General features: G+C 41.4%; 1 protein-coding gene across 10 annotated transcripts in view; it reads left to right on the plus strand.

The window, feature by feature from the left end:
- PPP6R3 (protein phosphatase 6 regulatory subunit 3) overlaps positions 1-23,377 on the plus strand; it is a 144,853-nt gene that overhangs the window by 22,639 nt on the left and 98,837 nt on the right. For 5 of the 10 annotated variants that reach the window (XM_075928320.2, XM_075928328.2, XM_075928330.2 and 2 more), the window contains 3 exons: positions 5,731-5,892; positions 13,801-13,961; positions 21,123-21,251. The exons of 1 other annotated variant lie outside the window; for it this stretch is intronic. In XM_075928320.2, the coding sequence (XP_075784435.1) occupies positions 21,240-21,251 (12 nt within the window). In that variant the 5' untranslated portion in view covers positions 5,731-5,892; positions 13,801-13,961; positions 21,123-21,239. Of the gene's footprint in view, positions 1-5,730; positions 5,893-12,521; positions 12,711-13,800; positions 13,962-21,122; positions 21,252-23,377 lie in introns of all 10 variants that reach the window. 4 more of the 10 variants (XM_075928324.2, XM_075928323.2, XM_075928327.2 and 1 more) reach the window with 4 other exon arrangements.

The following is a 23,377-nucleotide window of genomic DNA, read 5'->3' on the forward strand; positions in this document are numbered from 1 at the left end:
AGTATAATTATGTTGACAGAGCACTGTCCTGTCAGGATAATGTGTCTTCATCAGATGTACATTCACACTGAAGTAGCATGGTAATGTAGACTTGCCCATAGTGTATGGTTAACTCAATCTCTAGTAGCTCTAACTACAGTTAGTGGCTTGGCAACCTTACTAGATACTTACAAACCATATGTTTTAAAACCAGTGTTCTTGGTGTGAGGGTGACAACTTGGTGTTACTATTTAATTTTTCTCTAAATTTCAAGAGGAGCATAAATTCTGTGAAGGCTACTGCTAGCAGAAGTCAAAACTCTTCACAGCTTTTCCTTTAAAGTTGCAACCATTTTCTAAATTCTGGACGATGACTTGGCAATGTGATACCCAGTGAATTTTCCTCTTGGATTTGGACTGGTGATAGCTGCATGTTGTTTCAGTAATGAACACTTGATCTAGGAGTAACACCTTCTGTTTCTGCAGACAGTTCCATCCTCCTCCAATGGCTGGAGAAAGCTTGCATCTAGGGATGTTAAACTAAATTTAATCAGCTAATTGAATAGTAGGTGAAATTTTTATTGACTGCTTAATTAGTTGATAAGGCGGGAAACTGCAGAGCTGCAGCAGGGTTAGCTCTTGGCCTGCTGCGCTCTGCTTTTTAAATGTAATAAGAGCCTTTTAAAGCAGAGGCACAGCATCTAGGACCAGGTGTGACCTGGGACAGCTGATTTCTGGCTCATGCCCAGTCCCCTGTGGGCCTTTGCTTTTTAAACGTAGTAAGAGCCACTCTGATAGAAGCGGGGGGAGGGAGAAGGGCGAGTGACTAGTTGAGTAGTTGCTCGACTAGTCACTTACATCCCTATTTAAAAATTATAAAGAGGAAAGACTGTAGAAAGGAAAACTTAGTGGGGAAGGGTCTAAGATACGGTTTTCTATCCCTGTGTTAATGAGGCCTGTGAGGAAAAAATAGGTCACTAGGACTTAAGGATGTCAGTGGTTAACGGGTTAACCGGTAACCATCACCCTTACTGGTTATAATGTTCATGTTGATTGACTGCTGTAAGAAGCTCTTATGTCTGTCAGGCAGTCAGTAGGTTATCAGACAGATCTACGGGGGGATGCTGTGCTCTCTTAAATACAAATCTAAATAGGAAATTAATTGATATTCCAAAAAGGGGTTTGTGCTTGACCTCAGAAATGTGATCAGAAATCATTTCTTTCATTTCCTTAACCTAACAGTACTGTCCCCCACCATTATTCTGGGGACTCCATGTATGGGATTGTGAAACTATCTCAAATGTCAGAACTTGGTAAAAGGTTTAATTACCCTTTTAAGCAGGTATAGTATGGTGGTTGAATGTTCATTTGTCAGGTAGAAATCCTGCTGGATATGTCTACAGGAATGTTCCCTCTAATTTTTCCAACCATGTACAGAATAAATTTTATGTGCACCAAGGCATGCACTTCCCCAGTAGAAACACATGGTGCCAGTGATGGGCGCTATGGGCACTTTGCTCATCAGCTGGGTAGTATTTGAATTTCTTCTGAGTGGTTCAGCTTACAGGGAACACTGGTCTATAAGCTTGATAGCATTGACAACACTGGAATCCAATGTGCATTTCTGTGACTTGCTGTGTTCTTCACAATCTTTGTGAAGCCAAAGACCAGACATTTTGTCCCTGAATGGATCTATGACAGAGATAGACTAGTATACTTAGCTGGGAGACACACCTATCACAGCTGGAACTGGATGCACTTGGGGAGTAGAAGTCAGGGATGCTTTATCCTCTCACATGATGGACTTGCATGGATCAGTGGAAGAAGAATAGTACTTTTATGAACATGCCTGTGGGTGAGAAGGGGTTGATTGCCAGTGTATTTATGTGAAATGGCTTATCTAATGTAGGCAGTTGGATCAAGGTAAAGATTGCTGTAAGGAAGTGATGTTGTTTTAAATAGATTGATGAATATAACTGTATAGGGAGAGTGTTTGCATACATATTTCTACTTGTCCATGATCACGCGTTTACCTTTATTTGTAATGCATTTTGTATGATGTGATGGTAACTCCTTTTTTATTTTAAAGTTTATAACCAACAAATACTTATTAGCAGGGCTCACCAAGTGGCGGCGAGCCCTGCTCACCAGCCGTGCAGTTCAGCACGCTGCACATGTGCAGACCGGGCTGCGCGGTTGTGCCATCTTGTAATCTACTCACCTCGGGCAAGTAGATTACACTAATTGTCGAGCCCTGCTTATTAGACAAGCACACTAACCTGTTGCCAAGCAGGCCAGCCACCATTATCGCATCAAAACACCAGTAACAAACAGCCTTTCTCCAAAAAAAAAAAGGTGCATGGCATCACTGTAGGGATGTTAAAGGTTAACCAGTGGGGAGCTGCTCCAGCCCTGTGAGGCCTGCTGTGGTCAGGAGGCTGCTTCCCCTTTACTTGATTAAATGGGATTTTACTTTCCTGTATGAACAACAAAGAAACCACCTACAGTTGTGTGTTCCTGGCCATTCTTATTTTCCTTTGCTATGCACTTGGCATCAAGGGTGGGTGTGGAGGTGCCTATAGGAGAAGAGATTAATGCGAAGGACTTCCCAGGGCACAGTTGCCCTGCTCCACAGTTGGTAGAGCCAGATTGCATGGGTCATTCATCCACAAGAGTTGTCCAACCTGTTCCTGGGTTGCAACAGAGGGTACTACATTGGGAATTTAGGCCATGGTGCAGGTGCAGCAGGAATCAGTACTCTTGCAGCTATTAATGATGATAGCTTGCTGCTGACTTGTCATCCTTTTGTAGCTTTTGTTCCGGGAACTGTGAAGCAAATGTCTGCTTCCATGTTGCAGTCCTATCCTCAGCCTGTCCTTAGCCAAAAGTCCTTCTCTCTTTGGTGTTTGAACTCTATACCTACCCTTTCCGGTACTCCTTTAGGAATAGTCTGCAAAGGGATGTTGACCCAGACTTCTGCAATGTGGACGTGCTGTGGAATTATTGCAACTTCTGGAGGTCAAGGGGCTGCAATAAGACCAGATACTGAGGATCGTTGTCTCAAATAGTTTGGTGTAGGAGCATAGAAGAAAATACTTGTGGCATTATAAGGGCATTACATGTTACTTTTTAAACTAAACTTCAGGATATTGTGATAAGGCTGTTTGATACCACAGAAGCTCTCCAGACTGTCTGGTTAATCACAGCAAAAAGTGCAGAAACAATGGTGAGTTACAAAGTACAGCTACTTTTTCCTAAAAATTGCACAACAGGTTGGATGTATGGAAGTGGTCAGTAGCATGCTACAACAGGCTTCTCAGTTTCAGGTATTTCACGTTTTGGAGATCATAAGTTCTTGTGGTGCACTTCCACAGAAATGTGGCTACTTCTCTGAAGTTCTTGTTGCATCAAGTTTTTTCTTTTAGCTTACTACAGGATTTGGTCAGACTTTGGGACAGTCAGCTGGATATTGCAATAGATTTCATGTGGCTTGTCCTGTTAATACTGCATGCAAAAGAACAGCTTGGCTATCATCCTGTTTACCTCCCTGCTCCAGCATGTTTCTGGACAGAATTCAACCTCTAGTTGTTAGGTTATTAAATAATTTCTCCCAATGGACTAGATTTGTGAATGGAATCCATTTCCACATCCTCCCTTCCCCACCCCCTCTTAAGTTCACTGTTTTCAGGTAACTTGTTGCACAGTTGAAGGATTACAAACTGGCATACTTGCATGGACTGCAATGTAAGTCTGCTGTTTGTTAAAATAATATCAGAGCTAAAATGTGCCTCTCCCATGAAAGGAGGTTTTTTTTAATGTTTGCATTTCTCAGTTGCCATTTTAAATTCCATGGGAAGGAAGGGAACAGTGGCAGAGATGCGCACAGTGCTGGGATGCAGTCTGCCATTAATGCAACCACATTGCTAATGGGGGCTTGTAATATTTGCAATATTTCTTAGAAAGTAAATCCTTCCCATTCTTATATTAAGAATTAACATGGAGCCAGAAACTTTCCACAAGTCTGTGGAAACAGGTAAGATTGCTTCACACAGTGTGGCTGACATACGATCATAAAATCTAGGAAATGAAAACTTAAGCCACTTAATGGTTATATACCCTCCACCTCTTCCGCAGGTGTGCACCCATACTATAAATGCAGTCATTACAGGCTGTCCTCACTATAAGGCCAAGATACTCTCCAAAAAACTTGGACTTATAGCAAAACAACTTAAAGCGGGACACTTCTTTTCCTGCAACTGACTTCCATTTGCACAATTTTTTTTGCGTGACTTAAGAGCGGGGAATGGGAGGACGTATAACGCATCGGTTCCTACAAGCATCAATGCCTTAGTGTGGAATTGGTGTATACCAGGACACCCTGTATGCTAATTCACCAAAGGGATATCAGTTTTCCATCTCTTATTAAGCTAACCATTCCCTTTGCAGTAGATTAATACACAAAACAAGAATGCCTCATAGTGTTGGGAAGGGGTAGTTTGGTAAAGGTGTATGCAAGGTGGGTTGAGAGGGTCAAGAAGGGTTGTAGTGTATAGTAACAGTGGGTGGCATAGTATAATGTTCTATTAATTGCCTCCTTTTTTGTTGTGTTGTATATATGTTTCTGCCTTACGAGTTTCACAACATTGTTTTGCCTATTAGTTAAAACAGGACTAAACTTGTCTGCATGGGGTTGGCGGGGAGGGGGAGGGGAGAGCTATTCTGTGCTAGCTTCCTATGCACTCTTATTCTGCACTAAAGCTGTGCCCATCACTGTGGAAACTGCACTGTCCATTATTAACTAAGGCTACCTTCACCTTTGAACTTGGCTTAAACAAGATCTGAATTTAAGATTTGTAGACATTGTGTCTTTTACCTGTGTATAATCTGCTCTGGGGCAAGTAATTGTTTGCATTCTATCTATACTAGGTATTTGCATCAGTATAGGTATTTTGATAGGTAAAAACCAATTGTATCCAAGGTCTTTGACTGTAGGAGAAACTACTGAATTCAGATGCTGTTACCGCATAGTTTCTTTCCCTTCTCTTGGTCAATATTTAACTAAGTGATTGGAAAATGCCTATGACAATCACAAATGAAGGTATAAAGAGGAAAGAATAGATACTTGGCCTTGAAAAAATTAGTCAAAACATTGTACTGATTGCCTGTTAGTTACTACAATAGAAGGTACTGATGAGTTTGCATATTATGAAGCCTTGGGTCTTTATGCTCCGTTTCTTAGTGTAAACAAAAAGGAAATAGTGGGTTTTAGTTCTAGAACCTGCTACATACGTTACAAAATACCTCGGTACTTGAAACTAGCTATCTTTTCTGCTATTTTTTTATGTAAACTTTTATACACTTTAACATTTAAATTTATTTAAAAGCTCCTGTTTGGTCAGCAAGTTCAGAAGACATCCTACCATCCCTCTTGTACCAATACTTTGCGCGCACACACCCCACTTTCCCTTCAGCTAGACCCCCTCCACCGTCAGCCTGCTCTTGCGCCCTACCTCCTGGCTGGACCCTGCACCCTCTCCCCCTTCTGCAACCATTTTGTTTTCATGGGTGATTGGCTGGTGGTCTTCATTGAGTGGGGTAGGCTATAGGCTAAAATTTGAGAGCCAGTGCTTTAGACTGACATGCCTGTTACTTGCTTTATTTGAAAGTTTGTAATTAACATTCCAAAAAGTCATCCTCATACTTGACCATAAATTATCAAGATTTTAAGGTCTGAACATCTGTGTCTTTGCAGGAAGTCTACTGAGGGGGTCTTGTGTGAATTATCTCTTTAATGAAAAAGAAAGAAGGTGTTAACTTCAAAAATACCTTCTTTAATGAAGTGTTAGGCGTGGACATCATTTTTCAAGAACACCAATATGCTGCTGTTTTAATACATTCCTTTCTCTTCTACTTGGTGAGTGTTCAGCTATTTTTCTTTTCTTTTTTTTAAATGTTGGTTATAATTGCACTACTTCCCTATTTTCTATAGAAATCCTGTCTTGTCTGACCTGGTAGTCTTAATTAACAAAACCAAAACAGTGAAAACCTCTTTGAGACTTTTTATTATATGTCAAACAAAAGTAGACAAGGTAATACTTTCCCCTGTTGGTCAATTTTGACATTTCTTCACATCTTGTCAAGATAGCCATCCTTTTTGTTTTTAGCAAAGTATATGATGCATCAGAACCATTTGAAAGGCATACGTCATCCTCAGATTTGCTTCTCTGAAAATAAGTTGACTGGATGAATTGGTTTCCCTAGACTCTCTCTAGCAATGCAGGACTTCCCACATACCTTGATGTCTGGTTTGCTCTCCGTTCCCTACAGCTCATGGAGACAGATTGAAGATTTGGAGCTTTGTGGTCTGGCCATGCACCCTGAATCATCTTCTTGCTTCCAGTTTCTCTGCCTCTGTGGCACCATGTTGACAGCAGTTTCTATGGATCTCGCCTTGACCCTCTGCCTCAACTTTTTTTTTGTCAAATTTGGCAGTGCTGAGCACTGATTTTTCTAGCCCTTCTTCCCATTGGACCAGATTTTTAGCTGGGTGTTGACACCCCCGAACTCTCAGCTACAGCTCCTGTTTGTGGAAAAAAATGGACCAGGAGTCGGTGGACAGAGCAGGGAGATACTCAAAGGATGAGGAAGACTCCAGTCAGCTGATGTAGAAGTTCCTTTATGCCCTTGGATCTGTGGTGGCAGTGGGGTCAAGGGGATTGGAGTGTGGAAATAGATGCAGGGTTGATTGAATGAGGCCTTTGCAGAGCTGGTTTTAGGGGCAGGCGAGCTGGGCGGTCGCCCAGGGCCACCATTTTCAAGGGGCTGCCGACAGAGCCGGCCTTAGGGACAGGCCCCGCATTTTGGCCTGACCTCCCAAATCCTTCCCTCAGGTTTCCTTGTTATTCCCTGACCCTTTTTTTTGCTTGACAAATTTTTGTCTTCGTTTAAAAAAAAAAAAAAAAAATCTGGCAACTCTGGGCGAGCCAGGTTGTTGCCTGGGGCTGCCAATTGTTTAGGACCAGCCGTGCCATTGGTATCCTGGCTAATGGTATGATCATCCCTTCTAAACGTGAGTTCTGTCCTAAGAACCCAATGGATAGGAAAAGAGGCCATTTCCAAAACAGACTTACCTCCCACAGGTCATCCATCACAGCTACTTGTTTTGGAAGGACATCTTCTGGCTGGAAATCTGAGTCCTCAGGGATCGCCCTGACTGTGGTTCTGTTTTAAAGAAAGTTTCCCTGCCAACAGCATTTGTTGTGATGCCTCAGTGGATGTAATGAGATTCTCAATGAAGCCCAAAGCCAGGACTTCTACCTCCTTGCTGGCCCCAAACAAGCTAAGCTTCAGCAGGTTGCTTCCCTTTCCCCCAGCTGCCTGTTAGACACACTGACTATCTGGGTGGTTCAGGCAGTGCACGCTGCTCAGGCTGCATTCCCGGAACGCTTGTTGCCTTCAGCGCCCCAAAGCTGGGTGGGGGGAGTGGTGTGATAAACACGTACGCAAGCAAAGCGTCTCCTGACTGCCGTGCTGTCCCCATCTCCACCAGCAAGTGCCCAGCCTCCCCCCCCCACGCCGGCCTGGGGCAGCTCAAGGGGGTCACCTCCTCCACTCCCCATGTACAGCTGCTCTTTGGCAGCGGCGCCTTCCTTCTGCGCCATCAGGATCCAGACCTCATGCGCACTGCTTCCTGCCATGTGCACTGGTGGAGGGGAGGAGGAGCTGATGCCAGTGGGACTCTGCTCTAGCCACAGTGCTGTTTGCAGCCCAGAGGAGCCAGTGCTGCTTGGGACCAGACAGCTCACGGTGTGGCCCAGGAGCAGACACATTGTGTATGTACATGGCATGGGCATTACCTGACAGTGTGCTGTGGCCTAGCAGCCAGGAATTTGCAGCCTGTCAACAGTCTGTGCAGTGGCAGTTGGGAAACATTGGTCAAGACAATTCCTTCCATACCAAGCAGCCTTTAGATAAGTGTTCCTTTCAGCCTTTATTCTTGCATAAATATAGGTGAAGGTACGGCATGTTCGCCAGAGAATAAAGGAAATGTAGCTTGGGAGGAAATCCCCAAGGGGACTATGCTGCTCCCAAGCCTCTTTATGACTAAGGCCACGTTGGTAGTCACCTAAAGTTAAAGCTTAGGAAAAGGATTTCCCATTGGTGGCTTTGATTATGGACCAGTGGGATCAGAAGCCTGTGAATCAGGTATACTCCCTTGAGTTACAGATGCTAGCCCATCTATATATATATATATATATATATATATATATATATATATATATATATATATATATATATATATATATCCATATCAAGTTCCCAATCTTGAATGACCCCATAAAGTGGTCTAATCCAGAATGAGATTTCTCTACAGCTGAAAGTGGGAATAATAGCCTTCTCTCTGAAGAGAGATCCTTAGGGTTCTACTCAGTCTTCTTTATCATTCAGAAGCATACAGGAGGAATTAGAGCTGTTTGAGATTGCAAAAGACTCAAATGAAGAAAACCGTTATGGACAGAAACTTAACATCTGTAGTCTCATATCTGACCCAGGATTATGTAAAATGCTGGCTCAGGTGGATGTATATCTGCACATCCTTATCAGACTGTGCCATCACTGGTTCCTAAGGTTTGTCTACAGCAGGAAGTGTTATTAATATCAGATTATTCCATTTAGCTTGTCCTTGGCCCTCACGGTCTTTACAAATATCAGAGGGGTAGCCGTGGTAGTCTGGATCTGCAAAAGAGACAAGGAGTCCTGTAGCACCTTATAGACTTACAGATGTATTGGAGCATAAGCTTTCGTGGGCAAAGACCCACCTCGTCAGATGCATGTAGTGGAAATTTCCAGAGGCAGGTATAAATATGCAGGCAAGAATCAGGCTAGAGATAACAAGGTAAATTCAATCAGAGAGGATGAGGCCCACTTCTAGCAGCTGATGTGGAGCTGTGAACACCAAGAGAGGAGAAACTGCTTTTGTACAGGATGGTGTTTGTTACTGTCACTTATTTGTACCGTGCTGTCCAGGAAGTGGACCTCACGTGTAGACTGGTCCAGAACTTCTTCATCTGGACCCATGGGAGGGAAACTTTGGGAGAATTCCACCACGATTTCAACAGCTTCCACCCCACCATCAACCTCAGTCTGGACCAATCTACACAGGAGGTCCACCTCTTGGACACCATCGTACAAATAAGTGACGGTCACATAAACACCACCCTATACCCAAAACCTACCAACCGCTATGCCTACCTTCATGCCTCCAGCTTCCATCCTGGACACACCACACGATCCATTGTCTACAGCCAAGCACTGAGGTACAACTGCATTTGCTCCAACCCCTCAGACAGAGACCAACACCTACAAATCTTCAACTAGCATTCTTGAAACTACAATATCCACACAAGGAAGTAAAGAAACAGATCAACAGAGCCAGCTGTGTACCTAGAAGCCTCCTGCTGTGGGACAAGCCCAAAAAAGAAACCAACAGAACACCACTGGCCATTACCTACAGTCCTCAGCTAAAACCTCTCCAATGCATCATCGGTGATCTACAACCCATCCTGGATAACGATCCCTCACTTTCACAGGCCTTGGGAGGCAGGCCAGTCCTCGCCCACAGACAACCTGCCAACCTGAAGCATATTCTCACCAGCAGCTATACACCGCATCACAGTAATTCTAACTTAGGAAACAATCCCTGCAACAAACCTCGATGCCACTGCTGCCCACATATCTACACCAGCAACACCATCACAGGACTTAACCAGATCAGCCACACCATCACTGGCTTATTCACCTGCACATCTACCAATGTAATATACGCCATCATGTGCCAGCAGTGCTCCTCTGCTATATACATTGGCCAAACTGAACACTCCCTATGCAAAAGAATAAATGGACACACATCAGATATTAGGAATGGCAATATACAAAAACCTGTAGGAGAACACTTCAGTCTCCCTGGACACACAATAGCAGATTTAAAGGTAGCCATCCTGCGGCCAAAAAAAAAAAAAATTCAGGACCAGACTTCAGAGAGAAACTGCTGAGCTGCAGTTCATCTGCAAATTTGACACCATCAGCTCAGGATTAAACAAAGACTCTGAATGGCTAGCCAATTTCAAAAGCAGTTTCTTCTCTCTTGGTGTTCACACCTCCAGATCAGCTGCTAGAAGTGGGCCTCATCCTCCCTGATTATCTCTAGCCTGATTCTTGCCTGCATATTTATACCTGCCTCTGGAAATTTCCACTACATGCATCTGACGAGGTGGGTCTTTGCCCATGAAAGCTTATGGTCCAATACATCTGTTGGTCTTTACAAAGATATTTATTTATGATAATACCAAGGCTCAAGTCACATGGGCTTCACCGTTACTGCTTTCTGATGACATCTGGATCCCCAGCAGTGGTGCATAGAGCTGTCTCTCTAATCTTGAGTTTTCTGTAGGTGCATTGGTTTATTGTCAACATCAACAAAAAATGTCCTTGATTCATTCCACCCAAATAATTCTTTGAAGTGGACATAGACTCCCTCAGTTGTTTGGCTAAATCCATCTCTAGAGATGTTACTGAAGATTCAAGGTCTCTTCTTGTCATTTTGGATCTGCAGGAGCCTCACTATTGCACTGATCCTTGAACTGCTAGACCACCTAGTTTCATGCATACAGATTGCTCCACGGATGTAACTGTATGTCAAGTACTTTTGAGGCTTCATCCTAAAGGTATGGGACTACTCTTTGGAATGTGTGAAAGCTAAGTGAGGATTCTGGCCTGGGTGATCAATGCCTTAAAATCATGGTTAGCCAGGGCTGTTTTCCTCAAGGGCACGCTCATATACATTCCAGAACCTATGATCCTCACAATGGACACCTTCCTGTAGGGCTATGGAGAGCACACATTGGGTCCCACACAGCTCAAGTCATCTCTGTAACCTAGAGAAAAGGATCCACAGCAGAAACCTAGAAACAAGGTCAGTCGGGCTGGCACTGCAAAACCATATCCTAATGCAGTGAAATAACATGACCATGGTCACATATGTACAAAACGAAGAGGGAACAAGAACCCCATCACTACACAGTGAAGTAGTGGAAATCATACAGTGGATGTTCTCCTTCACATAAAGGGAGACTTGAACCAGGTGGAAGGGCTCAGTAGGCACAAGGTGAACAATACCGAGAGGTGCCAGACTCAAGAAGTCTTTAAGTGAATTGCCCAATTGTTTGGCTTATCCTCATCTGACCTATTTCAAACCATAGAACTACATAGAGACCAAAGTACTGCACAAAGTAAGTGGACTCCAGATCCATGTGAACAGATTTCTTATCTCAGGTGGGCACAAGTGTGGGGTTTTTCCCATTCTTCCTATTATGAAGGTGGTCCAGAAAATAAAACTAGAGATGACTTTAACACTACTTTGCCTCAGGAGATCCTAGTTTTTGGACTTAAAAGTTGAAGTTGTTACTGCCACTATAGCTATCAGATATTCATGGCATCTCATAAGGTCTTCTGTTTCACCTGTACATGAATTGGCTGCAACTAATAACTTGGCTGTCAAAAGGGAAGTGCAGTTTATTGGGTCTGCTCTTCAGTCATTAGAACGCATCTTCCTTCTCAGGGTATCTGCCTTGAAAGCATGTTCCTTTATCTGGTCCAAGATTTGTGGACAGGAACACAAAGCAAATCCTAGAAATCCAGGACTTCTTTTCATCTTGGATTTTCTATGATAGGGCTTCAACAAAAATGTTCAACCCAGCACCATTGCGCATGAGATGCCTGTGTTTTTGTCCACCCAAACTTGCTATTTAATGGCCATCACGTGCTCCAGGTGAGTGGCAGGGCTGGCAACAATGCTCTATGCAGATATCTTTAATGTGTTTCATAAGGGCCAAGTGATGATCGGAAAGTTTAAAATAATTTTATCCAGAAGGTGGACACTTCTTTCCTCCAATCTACCTTAATTCTGTCTAAAGCCACAACAGTCCACTGAGGAAAGGTGGCACACCTAAGTTGTCAAAAGGCTCTGAAAATTTACCCCGAACATAGCATGAAAGAAAATCAGGCTTTGGAGTTTCTGGTTCCTGAGTGAATCAGGGCGCACAGTGTGTGATTCCTTGGGGACCTCCTGGGCAGGAAGTGCTAAGTACCTAATCTGAAAATGTTGACCTGGCCAAATGCTGCTATTTTGTAAGGCAGTACAAGGTGGGCTTTCTATGCTCTGCAGCGGTATTTTTTTGGAAGGCAGGTACATGTAGTGTAATGAAATTTATTTTACCTTTGGGGAGGGAAGCTGTTTTTGTTTTCTTTCCTTTCCAGTCTTTTCCTGCAATTATCTTTTCATCTCCTTACTAACTCTCAGAGGTTAAGAACTCTGGGAGATGCTGGCTACAGAATGGAACATTACTTACTGATTTCCTTTCTGTTAGCAGTCTCCCACAATGTTACCCATCCCTGTAGGTCTCGTGACTAAAGGCTCAGGTATTAAGTGAAATTGTTACCATAAGACCATCTTTCTTGATGTAATGTACAATACTTTATCTTTAGACAACTTATTAATGAGAAGCAAGTGTTTATAGCTTGAGAATAACTCACCTGAAAGCAAGCAGGAGCTGAGAGGACATGGCCAGACCATGTGGCTCCAAAAATGCTGATCTTCCTACAGGAGCTGCAGAGAGGGGGAAAACAGCCCAGATAAGAATTATGGATGATGTTGCTTAACAAAGGAAATTATTGGTAAGACATTTTCCATTTGTCACTGAGGCATAAGCAGGTGACCCTTGTTCTAAGACTAACTGTGGGTGCCTCTGTCTCTGTATTCCTTTGAGTGGCAAACTAAGAACTCTTCCATTTCTAAGGACTGATCACTCTCACTAGTTTACATCAATGTAACTAATTCTGTTTAAAACATGTGTTTTGTTCAGTGCAAATCTGTGTGGCCACTGTTACTTCATAAAGTGGCTAAAATTTATTTGTCGGGCCTTAGCTGAATTAACTATCCACTTTTAATGTATTTTGAAGTGCCAATGCAAACTTCTACCAAAATAACTAAATCTTTTAATATGCATCTTTTATTTTTATAAAAGTTTGCATAGATCAGTGTTTCTCAAACTGTGTTCCGCGGAGCCCCAGGGCTCCATAAGACATCTCCAGGGGCTCCACGAGGTTGACAAATTGGAAACATTGATAGGTACAACACCTATAACCAGTAGACCGCTGGGGCTCCACATAAATTTTTACGCATATAAAGGGCTCTGGAGCCCAAAAAGTTTGAGAACCTCTGGCATAGATCAACACTTGGTATAATACATTCTGAATCAGCCATAATCGTGCAAGATGATTACAAGACCATTACAAATCTAGGATAAAGTGTTGCTCTGTTCCCTAAATCTGAGGGAATGCAGGCAGGTGAGTATAAATTTAGTCAAATGAGATCCTCAAACACAATCAGATTTTTACTTTTTGAAGAGAAAAAGCAGAATCCTAAAAAGTCTTCAGGAGGATCAAAAGTGTTCAAGATAGTTTCATATATCTACAACACTATGAATACCCTCATTCAGAACAGGTGATGAAAGAGAAAAGGGCATTGAACCGACTACAGACAGCCATAACAGCTTTGTTCTAGAATCATCCAAAAGATCATCTATTTAAACAGGTTCAATTACAGTTTCTTCCAAACAAGTCTTGTACCTTCATTTCTTCCTTCGTATTTTCAGTGCCCAGTAGCTTGGAACTCAGCATCTTCATGTTGTTGCTGCAATTTGAGCTGTTTAATTGAAAACTGTTAACATTATGAAATGATAAATATCTTGTTTTTTTCTTATAGGAAGAAATTGGCTGCATCTTAACTTAATTCAGTCCTGCTAATCTGCTAATATTGTAAATTGAAAGATTTTGCTGTTGCCAGGATATCCTGTAATGGACAAGGAGCTACAGAGAATACAAATCATTTTGTTTTCTTAACTTTTTTAAAGCTTTTGTTAACAGGTAAGAAACACTGCTATTCCATTTCATCTGTTAGAGTAAACTTCTCTCCCTCCACTCTTTCTTCCCCCCCTGCCACAATAAGGCATTGGCTTAAATATTTGATGGTTCTTACGTGCTTTACTCTGCCATCTTTTCTTTTTCCCTGATACCTCTCTCCTTCAGAAAGTCTTACTTACATTATTTTTGTAGGACTCAACTGTTTTCCTTTAGCTTTTTTTCCTTTCTGCAGTTCATATCTTCTGTAGCTGAGCCCTTTTTTCCTTCCTTTGCAGCTTTCTTCAAGTCTAGTTTTTTCTCCTTTTCTTTTTTATCTGACTGTTTTTTTCTTTGTATCCTGTACCACTGTCATCACTACCACATCTGGATGACTCCTATCCACATGATCACTAATACAACATTGTGGTGGTTTAACAATGGACATTTTAAACTATTTGGGTTTGTGCTAGGAAATTTCACAATTGTCACCAATATCTGGCCTGGGATTCCAAGACTGTTAATGCAGATCCAGTTTGTTTACTCAGTTTTGATGTCAAAACCATAAACATGAGGAATTTGTTATAAATTAAACCAGCATAGTGCTCAGGTTTTGGGGAAACGTTAGGACTTCAGGAGGGTCACTTGAATCTCTCTTTCAAATCAGTGACTGGCAGGAGGAAAGGAATTACTTCAGCTGAGAACATAAGACCCATGTTTCAGAACTGTGTAATCAAATTCTTACCAGTTTTTTTTGTGGGGGTGGAGGTGGGGACTTGGGGGAAAGGGGGAGTTGCTCTATCCTAAAATCAGAAATGGCAGCAGTTCATCACTCACATCATCTGTGTGTGGCAAGAAATTGTTTCTAAACAGATGTGTTCATGGATTGCTGCACACTATTTTGGACAACAGACTTTTCCATCAGAGGGTCTTGCTCTGAACATTTGAAACACTAGTGATGATCTAATTTAATTCTGCATCTGAATTTTGCAGCAACTTGTTCTCTAAATTGACTACTGACAAACTATACATTTACTTGTGCTTAGTTGTGCAATTTATCTCACACTTCTAAAACAAATGAACAGTTTGCTTAGCAGAAAGTACTGTGATTAATCCCATTGGTAGACACTGTTGTTTGTACTAGGTCATTGAAAAGCAAAAATACTTAACACCTAGCAAACAGCATTTCTTAAAACAATAGCTATTTTGTAGGTTCTTTGTTCCTTTTTGGTCCATAAGTGTTGCTACACATGAATCGGCTACGCACACATCTAGAGTGAATGATTCAGTTCTTCTATTTATACTTGCATTTAAACTGAGTCCTATCTAGCGTCTTTACCAGAAGCTTGAAGATAAGTGAGTGGAGTGGGGGAATTAACAGGGAGATACTTGATTCATGTCTCAAAATTCATTGCAATTTCATTGTTAACATTAATAATAAAAACATGCTGATTATTACAACTTTAGTGTAGGTATCCAATAATTTTAACGAGTTTGGACCATGTTTGTGTACTTACTAGATAAAATCAGTGTATATTTTGGGGCTTCAGCAATGTATTAGAGCAGGGGTTCTCAAACTGTGATACTGTGAGCCCTCTAAGTTGCTCGCAACCCCCCGGGGGGTCAGGACCCACAGTTTGAGAAACGTGGTGTTAGAGGGTCAGTATACACTTACACAGACTTGTGATCTAGCTAGATTAGCTGCTGTTCAATTGGGAAGTGACCACATTCTTTCCAAGTAAAACTGTAATGTTTCACAAATGTAGCCAGATAGAGAAGGGGGAATCTTCTTTTCAAAGAGTGGCATTCAGCCATATATGTGTGTCACGTTCTGACTTTCAGCTTTTTTTTAAGTAGAGGGATGATTTTCCTCGTTCAGTCCAAACAATGGTACCAAACAGGAGACTCATTCCCAGTTTGCTTAAGAGCAGCTATTTTAAGGGGAAAGCTTCTGGCTGCAGAGACTGTGTAGTTAACAAGGATGAGATGTATGAGAATAGTGATTAAATTCAAACTTAAGTCACAGTTCAGTCAACACAACTGTCAAAGCTAATGAAATCTTCCTGATGTTGAACTAGAAAACACTTTTCCTACATAAGGATTTTGGACTCTGCTGCAAAGAAGATGCAGTACTTTCACTTGATATAGCCAATATTTTAACACCGCAGAAAGAGCAGTATGCTTTCATATGTATGAACCACTTTTTGTGCGAAGCAGAACGTATTCTACAGTTTCCTGCAATGCAAAGAACTTGAACTTTATTTCATCCCAGTAACAGAATAGCTATGTTCTTTTTATCATCTCACTTCTCTGTACCCAAAAACACTGAATTATAAAAGCTACCCTATACATGACTATTTTTCTCAGGGTACAAGTTATGTTTATTTACTAATAATGGACTCCTGAACATTTTTGTAAGTCAATAAAACTGTATTTTGAATTTGAAACTGTAGCAGTGGTTTAAAAATGATTAATGCTGTAGGAGTCTTACTCTAAGCCTCACTTTTTTCTGTTCTGTAGAACATTAGAGGTAAAAATATATTTAAATGTGTTGCTATTTGAAAAGTGTGTTATAAAACTTGACCATAGCATTGCTTTTTTAATATAAAAAAAGGAAAATGTTGTTTCACAAATTGCACTAGGCTTCTGGGTAAGTGACTTTTTAATCATGAGAAACTTGGAACAAAAGCAAGGAAATTAACTGCTCAAGTGTAAACAATACCCCATCAAGTGTAATGAAGTCCATACTTCAGGGGCCAGAATTGTGTTCTGATAAGTTTTTAGGTGTACAGTTTTTATAGACTTTGGTCATTGATATTTCCATTTAAAGGATACAGTTACTTAAGAAAAAAATTAGGTAAAGTAATTCTTGCATATAGAATGAAGTATACTATGGTAAACCTATCTCTATGTACTTGAAAGAATAGCATTCATGTTTGGGTCATAGTTTAATTAGTGGTGACTTGACAAAATATGCATTTCTAAATGCAGTGTTAATGTTACTTTTGTGACTCAATCAACTTCACTTTTTGTGTGTGTTTTTTTTAAGTGTGATGGGTAAGTATGTGTGGGTTATTCAAATGACGTTTCACTGGGTTTTTTTGGAAGTTTCTGGTGCTGTTTGCATCGGGCATGTAATAGTGCAGTTGATTAACCTACATGCAAAAGATTATCAGTTAATGCTATAAATTACAAGCATTTCTTTCCCCCCTGCCAGTAAATTTTTTTAGCAGGCTGGCCAGCAGCTCAGCTCAACTCAGTCTTGGCTTGTACCGAATCCAGGACCTACCGCTGCTTCAGTAGCTCTGCATTTAAAATGTATTAGGAGGCGGGCAGGCAGCCCCCGAACAGGGGCTGCTGCCTCTGTATCAGACACAACACCACAGAGTAACAGGAAGCTAGTCTGTGAGGGGACCTGGTTTTTAAACTAGTTTCCCTCATGGACCAGCTCCCGCCTGGCAGCCCAGCTGCTGCCTCTGATACAGAGGCAGTAGTTTGGAGTGGCAGGGGGCTCCTTGGGAGTGAGGACAGAGCATGCTGGCTGCCAGCCCTGCCCCTGGGGACTACAGAATAGTTGAGGAACGGATAAGAGTTCAAGGTTAACTAATTATTCAGTTAGTTGATATTTAACATCCCTAGTTTGCATGGGACTTTTTTGCATCTTGGGTGATCTATACTTGCATGTGAAGCGTAATGGGCATGGACCAAAATACATTAAATGCTGGAAACCAGTATTCATATTACCCTAGTGACTTCAAATTTGCTGTACAGGAGTAGGGAATCTGTTAAGCTATGTCTAGACTACATCCCTTTTTCGGAAAAGGGATGTAAATTAGACGCATCGCAATTGCTACTGAAGCAGGGATTTAATTCTCCTGCACTTCATTAGCATAAAAATGGCTGCCGCTTTTTCCAGCACGGAGCTTTGCCGGAGGAAAGCGCCAGTCTAGATGCTGATCTTGTGGAAAATAAAGCCTTTTCTGAAAGATCCCTTATCCCTTATTTCCCTTATTTAAATCCCCACTTCAGTAGCAATTGCGATATGTCTAATTTACATCCCTTTTCCGAAAAAGGGATGTAGTCTAGGCGTAGCCTTAGTGAAGATGTACTGCTTATGCACAGCATTACCCCAATATCCTTACTAAAATAATTGGTTATTGGAGCCTTTGTGTATATTCTCTGGCTTTCTTTTGTCAGCTTTACTAATAAGCATTTATCTATTTTTCAGATTATATCCATTGCAAATCTGATTGTTGACCTTTAAAACAGTCTCTCATGTGATAGTTCAAAACATATCTGCTTAATAAGCATTTATAAAACCTTTAGCACTGTGGTATCTAACTACTGTTCATGGATTTTAAATCCAGTGAGGCTACCCAACATTAGTGAGAAAATCTGCTTGTGGAGAATCTTGTGATATATCAAGGGGCTGGCAAAGGACATAAACATTTAAAACTTTGAAAAGGAGCCACTTTATACATCTATCTGAGTACAGCTTTTTTCATACTGGGGGTCTGCAGATATTACTGATCTATTGCTCCTCCTCCTTCCCAGTGCCCCTGCAGGTGAAAAGTTGGGCAGCGCAGCAGAGCTAAGGCAAGCTTCCTACTTTCCCTGGCTCCTCTGTGCTGCTGCTCCCGTTCCTGCAGCCCCTGGGGGACTGAGGAGGACTCTCTTAATGTTGCCCTTGCCCTGAGTGCAGATTCTGCAGCTCCTATTGGCCAGGAACTGCAGTTAATGCAGAGATTCTTGTGGACAGGGGCATTGCATGGAGGACCCCTCTGCCCCCCCCAAACATGTAACCATGCACCTTTTAAATACTCTGCATAGTCAGTCCTACTTTTCTCAACATTCCAGATTATGGTACCTCTGGCTAGACGTTGTTGAAATAGTTCCCTTCTCACTTTAGTTGATCATAAAGTATATAACTGAGAGATACTTTAGTGCCATTATGTCCAACCAGTTCTGAAGCAGTAGCCATTATAGCGGGTACTGCTATAGCAAACTGGCCACATTCAACTGCCCAAATAGCCACATGTGGCTAGCGTGTTGGACACTATGGCTTTAGGGCAGTGGTGGGCAATAATTTCTAAAATTTCTGAAGTGGCCCTGGGTGGGGCTCGGAGACTACTTGTGCTCCCTCTGATTGGCCTTGGAAGGAAAGCACGAGAAGTCTTCCCTCTCCCCTCCCTAGAGAGAAACACCAGCTGTTTTGAAACAGCTGGTGGTTTCCTCTAGGCATCTAGTGGAAGGAGACCTCGCTGGCTCTCCTTGACCCCAGGCCTATCACTGTCTGGGGGCGGGGGCGCATGCAGTTTCCTCGCTCCCACAAGAGTGTGTGGTGTCTAGAAAGAAACACCAGCGGTTTTAAAACAGCTGGCATGTGTCTCTAGCACATGGGTGGGCAAAGGGCCCTCTGCAAGCCAAATCCAACCCACCAAACCAGTGAATAGGGCCTCTGGTCACCCTGCTGTTCCCCCACCCCCAAGCCAATCGGGACCTGGAGCAGGGGAGCGTGCGAAGTTTCCTTGCCCCTGCAAGAGTGCGAGATGGCTAGAGTCACACACGGTGGCAGTTTTAAAACAGCTGGCTTGTCTCTAGCTGCTGCATGCCCCTGGCAGGGCGGAGACAGGTCATAAGATACTTCGCATGCTCCCTGCCCCCAAGCCCTGATTGGCCGGGGGCAGGAAGCGTGTAAAGCTTCTCCTTGCCACAGGTACATGCAGATATTTTAAAATAGCTGGAATGTGTCTCTAGCTGCTGCGCGCTCTTGTGGTGGTGAGGAGACTTTGCGTGTTCCCTCACCCCCAAGCCCTGATTCACTTGAGGGTGGGGCAGTAGCAGGGTGGCTGGGGGCCAGATCCATGGGGCCTGCAGAGGGCCTTTTGCCTGCTCCTGCTTTAGGGCCTCCTGGGGAGATGCATCTTTTTCAGTCCTTATGTGGTAGGTTATGTAGTTAACCTGCACATCTTATCTCCATCTTACTACTTAAAAAATTAAGATTTAATTTAAAAAGAGATTCTGTCGAATTAGCAGATGCAGGACATTGTGTCTGGCTGTGGAACCTGCTGAGGCTGCTGTGCTCCCTATACAAGAGAATTCATTTTTCTGGCCTTTAGTTACTCAATCAAAAAATGTGGTGGTTAATAATGCTTTGCACTTATTTAGGGTTTTGCTTCTCTGGTAGATTTCAGTGCACTTTCAAATTTTGGTTAACATTGCTGACTTTTTACAGTGGATGTAGTTAGAGACTCTAATCAAATTGCATGCAAGGAATCAGTCTATTATTTAAGACTTGGATTCTGTTCCCAGTTCTGCCACAGGCTTGTTACTTTTAGCAAGATTCTACAAAATTTGAGAGGAACCATTTTGTCTTAAAGTGCTTAGTTTATTCAAAGTTTTTGTTGGAAAACACAGAAATCTGAATCTTATGGCATATATGGGGATATTTTATTTCTTAGAGGATCAAAATCAGCTAATTATGGGAAGGCTTCCATCTAACGTTAATAAAATGCGCACATCTGCCACACCCAGGACTCAACCTGTTCCTATAAATGTGACTCTCTTGTTCAGTTATGCTTTTAGAGCCATTTTGCCAGCTGTCGAATACCATGCTATTCTTTTTATTAACAAATCCTTCTCAAGTCTGAGTGACTCTTAAGTATTTATGCTGAAGCAGTTGCCTGTGTTGATACTTACTCTTGAGCATGCTTCATATTTAAAGTCTCAATTTTTTTATTTTGAGTTGAAAGCAACTAGCATATTTTCAGGAGTTGATAGCAGTACTGAAACCAGACACTGAGATGAACTTTGAGTCCAAATTGGGCTTTGGAGATTGCTCTTTAGATTTTTCAGCCAAACAATGAATGGCTGTTTCTGGTCTATTGGCGCATTGGGCCTAATTCTGCTCCTGCAGTAGTCATGGGAGTAGAATTACCTAACCATACTTGAAAGTTTCCTGTTAAATAATACAAATCTTTGGGGGTGAGAAGGAAGGAGCTAGAAGATAACTAACAGTAGAGATGCACTTATCACAGGATTGTTTTCAAAGTTGCTGTGCTCACTTGGAACTGGTTTGCATCCTCTGAGTAACTGCCAGTCAAACTTGCTTAAAAGTTCTCTTCTCTTCAGGGTTCCTGGACTTTCCTTTTGGCACATTTTACGGTGTTTATTTTTCCTTATTCCAAGGGACCCTGGGCTCCTGTTGGAAAGTGATGGAATAATCTCTGCTCGTCACCTGTCATATTGAGGGAGCATTCCTAATACAGCTTGCCTGGGAGACAGTTTGTGAAATAACACAGTAACATGTTTGCAGTAGTATGCCTTTTCTCTTATTTTCCATTGTTAAAATTAATTTTAAATGACATTATTGAAATAGATTTTGAAAGGAAGTTTTGGCAAGTGTCTCTTCCTCAGTCATTGCAGAGGGATTCGTGTCTGAAATTCCAAACTGTAATAGTTGCTATTTAAAAAGCACCAACTTGCATCAATTGTGGGGGCTTCGGTAAATGTTTCTGTGTAATAGAATTGAAATTGTTTCAACAATATACCTATTTTATTTGTCCATAGAAAATAGTTGCAGTACTATAACCACAAATAAGCCAATGTTTTTAAAAGCAATTCTGTAATAAACTTAAATCAGATTACAGGCTAACACATCTATTGTAAATAAAATCAAATGTAAGGATTCAAGCTACTCTTGTGAACTTACTAATTGAACTGGTATGGAAGATTGTTCTTTATTTGATTCTTAACATCTTGTCTGTACTTTATTAATTCTTGCTTCGGATCTCAGATTCAAAATGCTGATCGATATTGAATTAAAACTTTATTTACTCATTTCCGGTTTCAGTGACTGCAGTACTTTTTTTTTAAACCAGGAAACAGTTTAATTTTTTTTTGTTGGATGCTGTAAACATTCTTAAGGGTTATTTTGGGGTGTTAAACTGGAAAATGATATTGCCCTGGCTAAATATATTTTAAATAGGCATGATGTGCACAAAAATCCTTACTACAGTGTAATTTAGTAGTAACAGCACCTGATGGCCCTGTTATGTTAGGTGTTGTGAAAACATACTTGCCTTGATATGCACAGTGAGCTGTTGAATTCTGTCAGCTAGACTTGATCTACATGCCAAATACTTAAACTTTTTTTGAGAAATTACTATAGATACAGATTTTATTTGTAAGGAAATTAACTGCCTTCTAGCTATTGTAGATGAAATGTTTAATTGAATTTTTGTAGGTGGTTAGGAAGAGGTATCTGATAAATGAATAATACATATTTTGGGTTTGTTGCCTTGTGAACTAACTCTAAACCTGATTTTGGGAATCCAGAAGGATAGTTCACAGAACACTTAGGCTAAAATATACATGCCTCTGTATATCCCTTCATCCCTCAAAAAGATACATTGCTGGAAACAATATATTGCAGTAGCAAAAGTTTGGTGCTAAGGCCTCTAATTACAAAGGTACCTGTTACAAAATTTCAGTGTTTCATACTGTTCTCTATAGACAATGCAGTTTAAAACCATGGTATTAGATGCAGGTTGGCCAGACAAAAACCTTTGAATTACTGGTTATAGCTTTTAAATCCCCTTGGGTTTACTTCCTTCATTGTATGTGGATGAAAAAGGATTTCCTTTAAGACCAGAGGATGTCTTATAGAAATAACTCTGTAGTGGTTTTAAATCCCACAGTCATAATTTGTTATGCACAGAGTGGGGATGGAGAGTGTGTGTTTGCGTTGGTTTACTAAAGATATATGCATAAAAGCAGGAGGTTTTTTTACTTGATCCATGTGGCATTATAATTCCTTCTTTGATTATCACAATTGCCTTAACAGTATTTATATGCACGATCACTTAAGGCAATAATATGAATTTGTAGATATCCACATGGCAATAAAGTGTTTTGGCTGGAGTGGCTATGCAAATTGACTCTCAAAAATAATTCCTTCTGCAGCCTCTTAAGGAATGTGTGCGTGTGCCAGAGCATTAACTCTGCCTGTCTTAGGCAGTATTGGGGGAAGCTTCTGAAACCCTTCTCTGTCCAAAAGAAAAGAGTCCTGTCTGCTGCTCAGCAGACTGTCTGAATCTGACTCTTACTGAAGATTGTGATTGAAGTGGGACATAAACAGCTGATGAACACAGCTCCTGTTTTTATACAAATATCCCTAATATAGTTCAAGAAAAATTTTTAAAAAATTAGGAATGTTAACTTTTTCTTTCACAGAGCATTAACATGTCATGTCCTTTTCAAATGTTCAAATTCCAGATCTAGCTAACTTTTTAATAAGTTAAAACATTGGCTTATTATTCAGAACTCCTGAACTACATTAGAATTCCCCAGCTATATTCCATATAGGTATGATAATGTGTGTGGTATTCAAGCATTAGTGGTGTCTTCATTGTGCCATCAGGTTCCTTTTGGGTTTGGAGGCT

This window comes from Pelodiscus sinensis, chromosome 5 (assembly GCF_052426305.1).
Source record: "Pelodiscus sinensis isolate ZL-2025 chromosome 5, ASM5242630v1, whole genome shotgun sequence".
Lineage (NCBI taxonomy): Eukaryota > Metazoa > Chordata > Testudines > Trionychidae > Pelodiscus > Pelodiscus sinensis.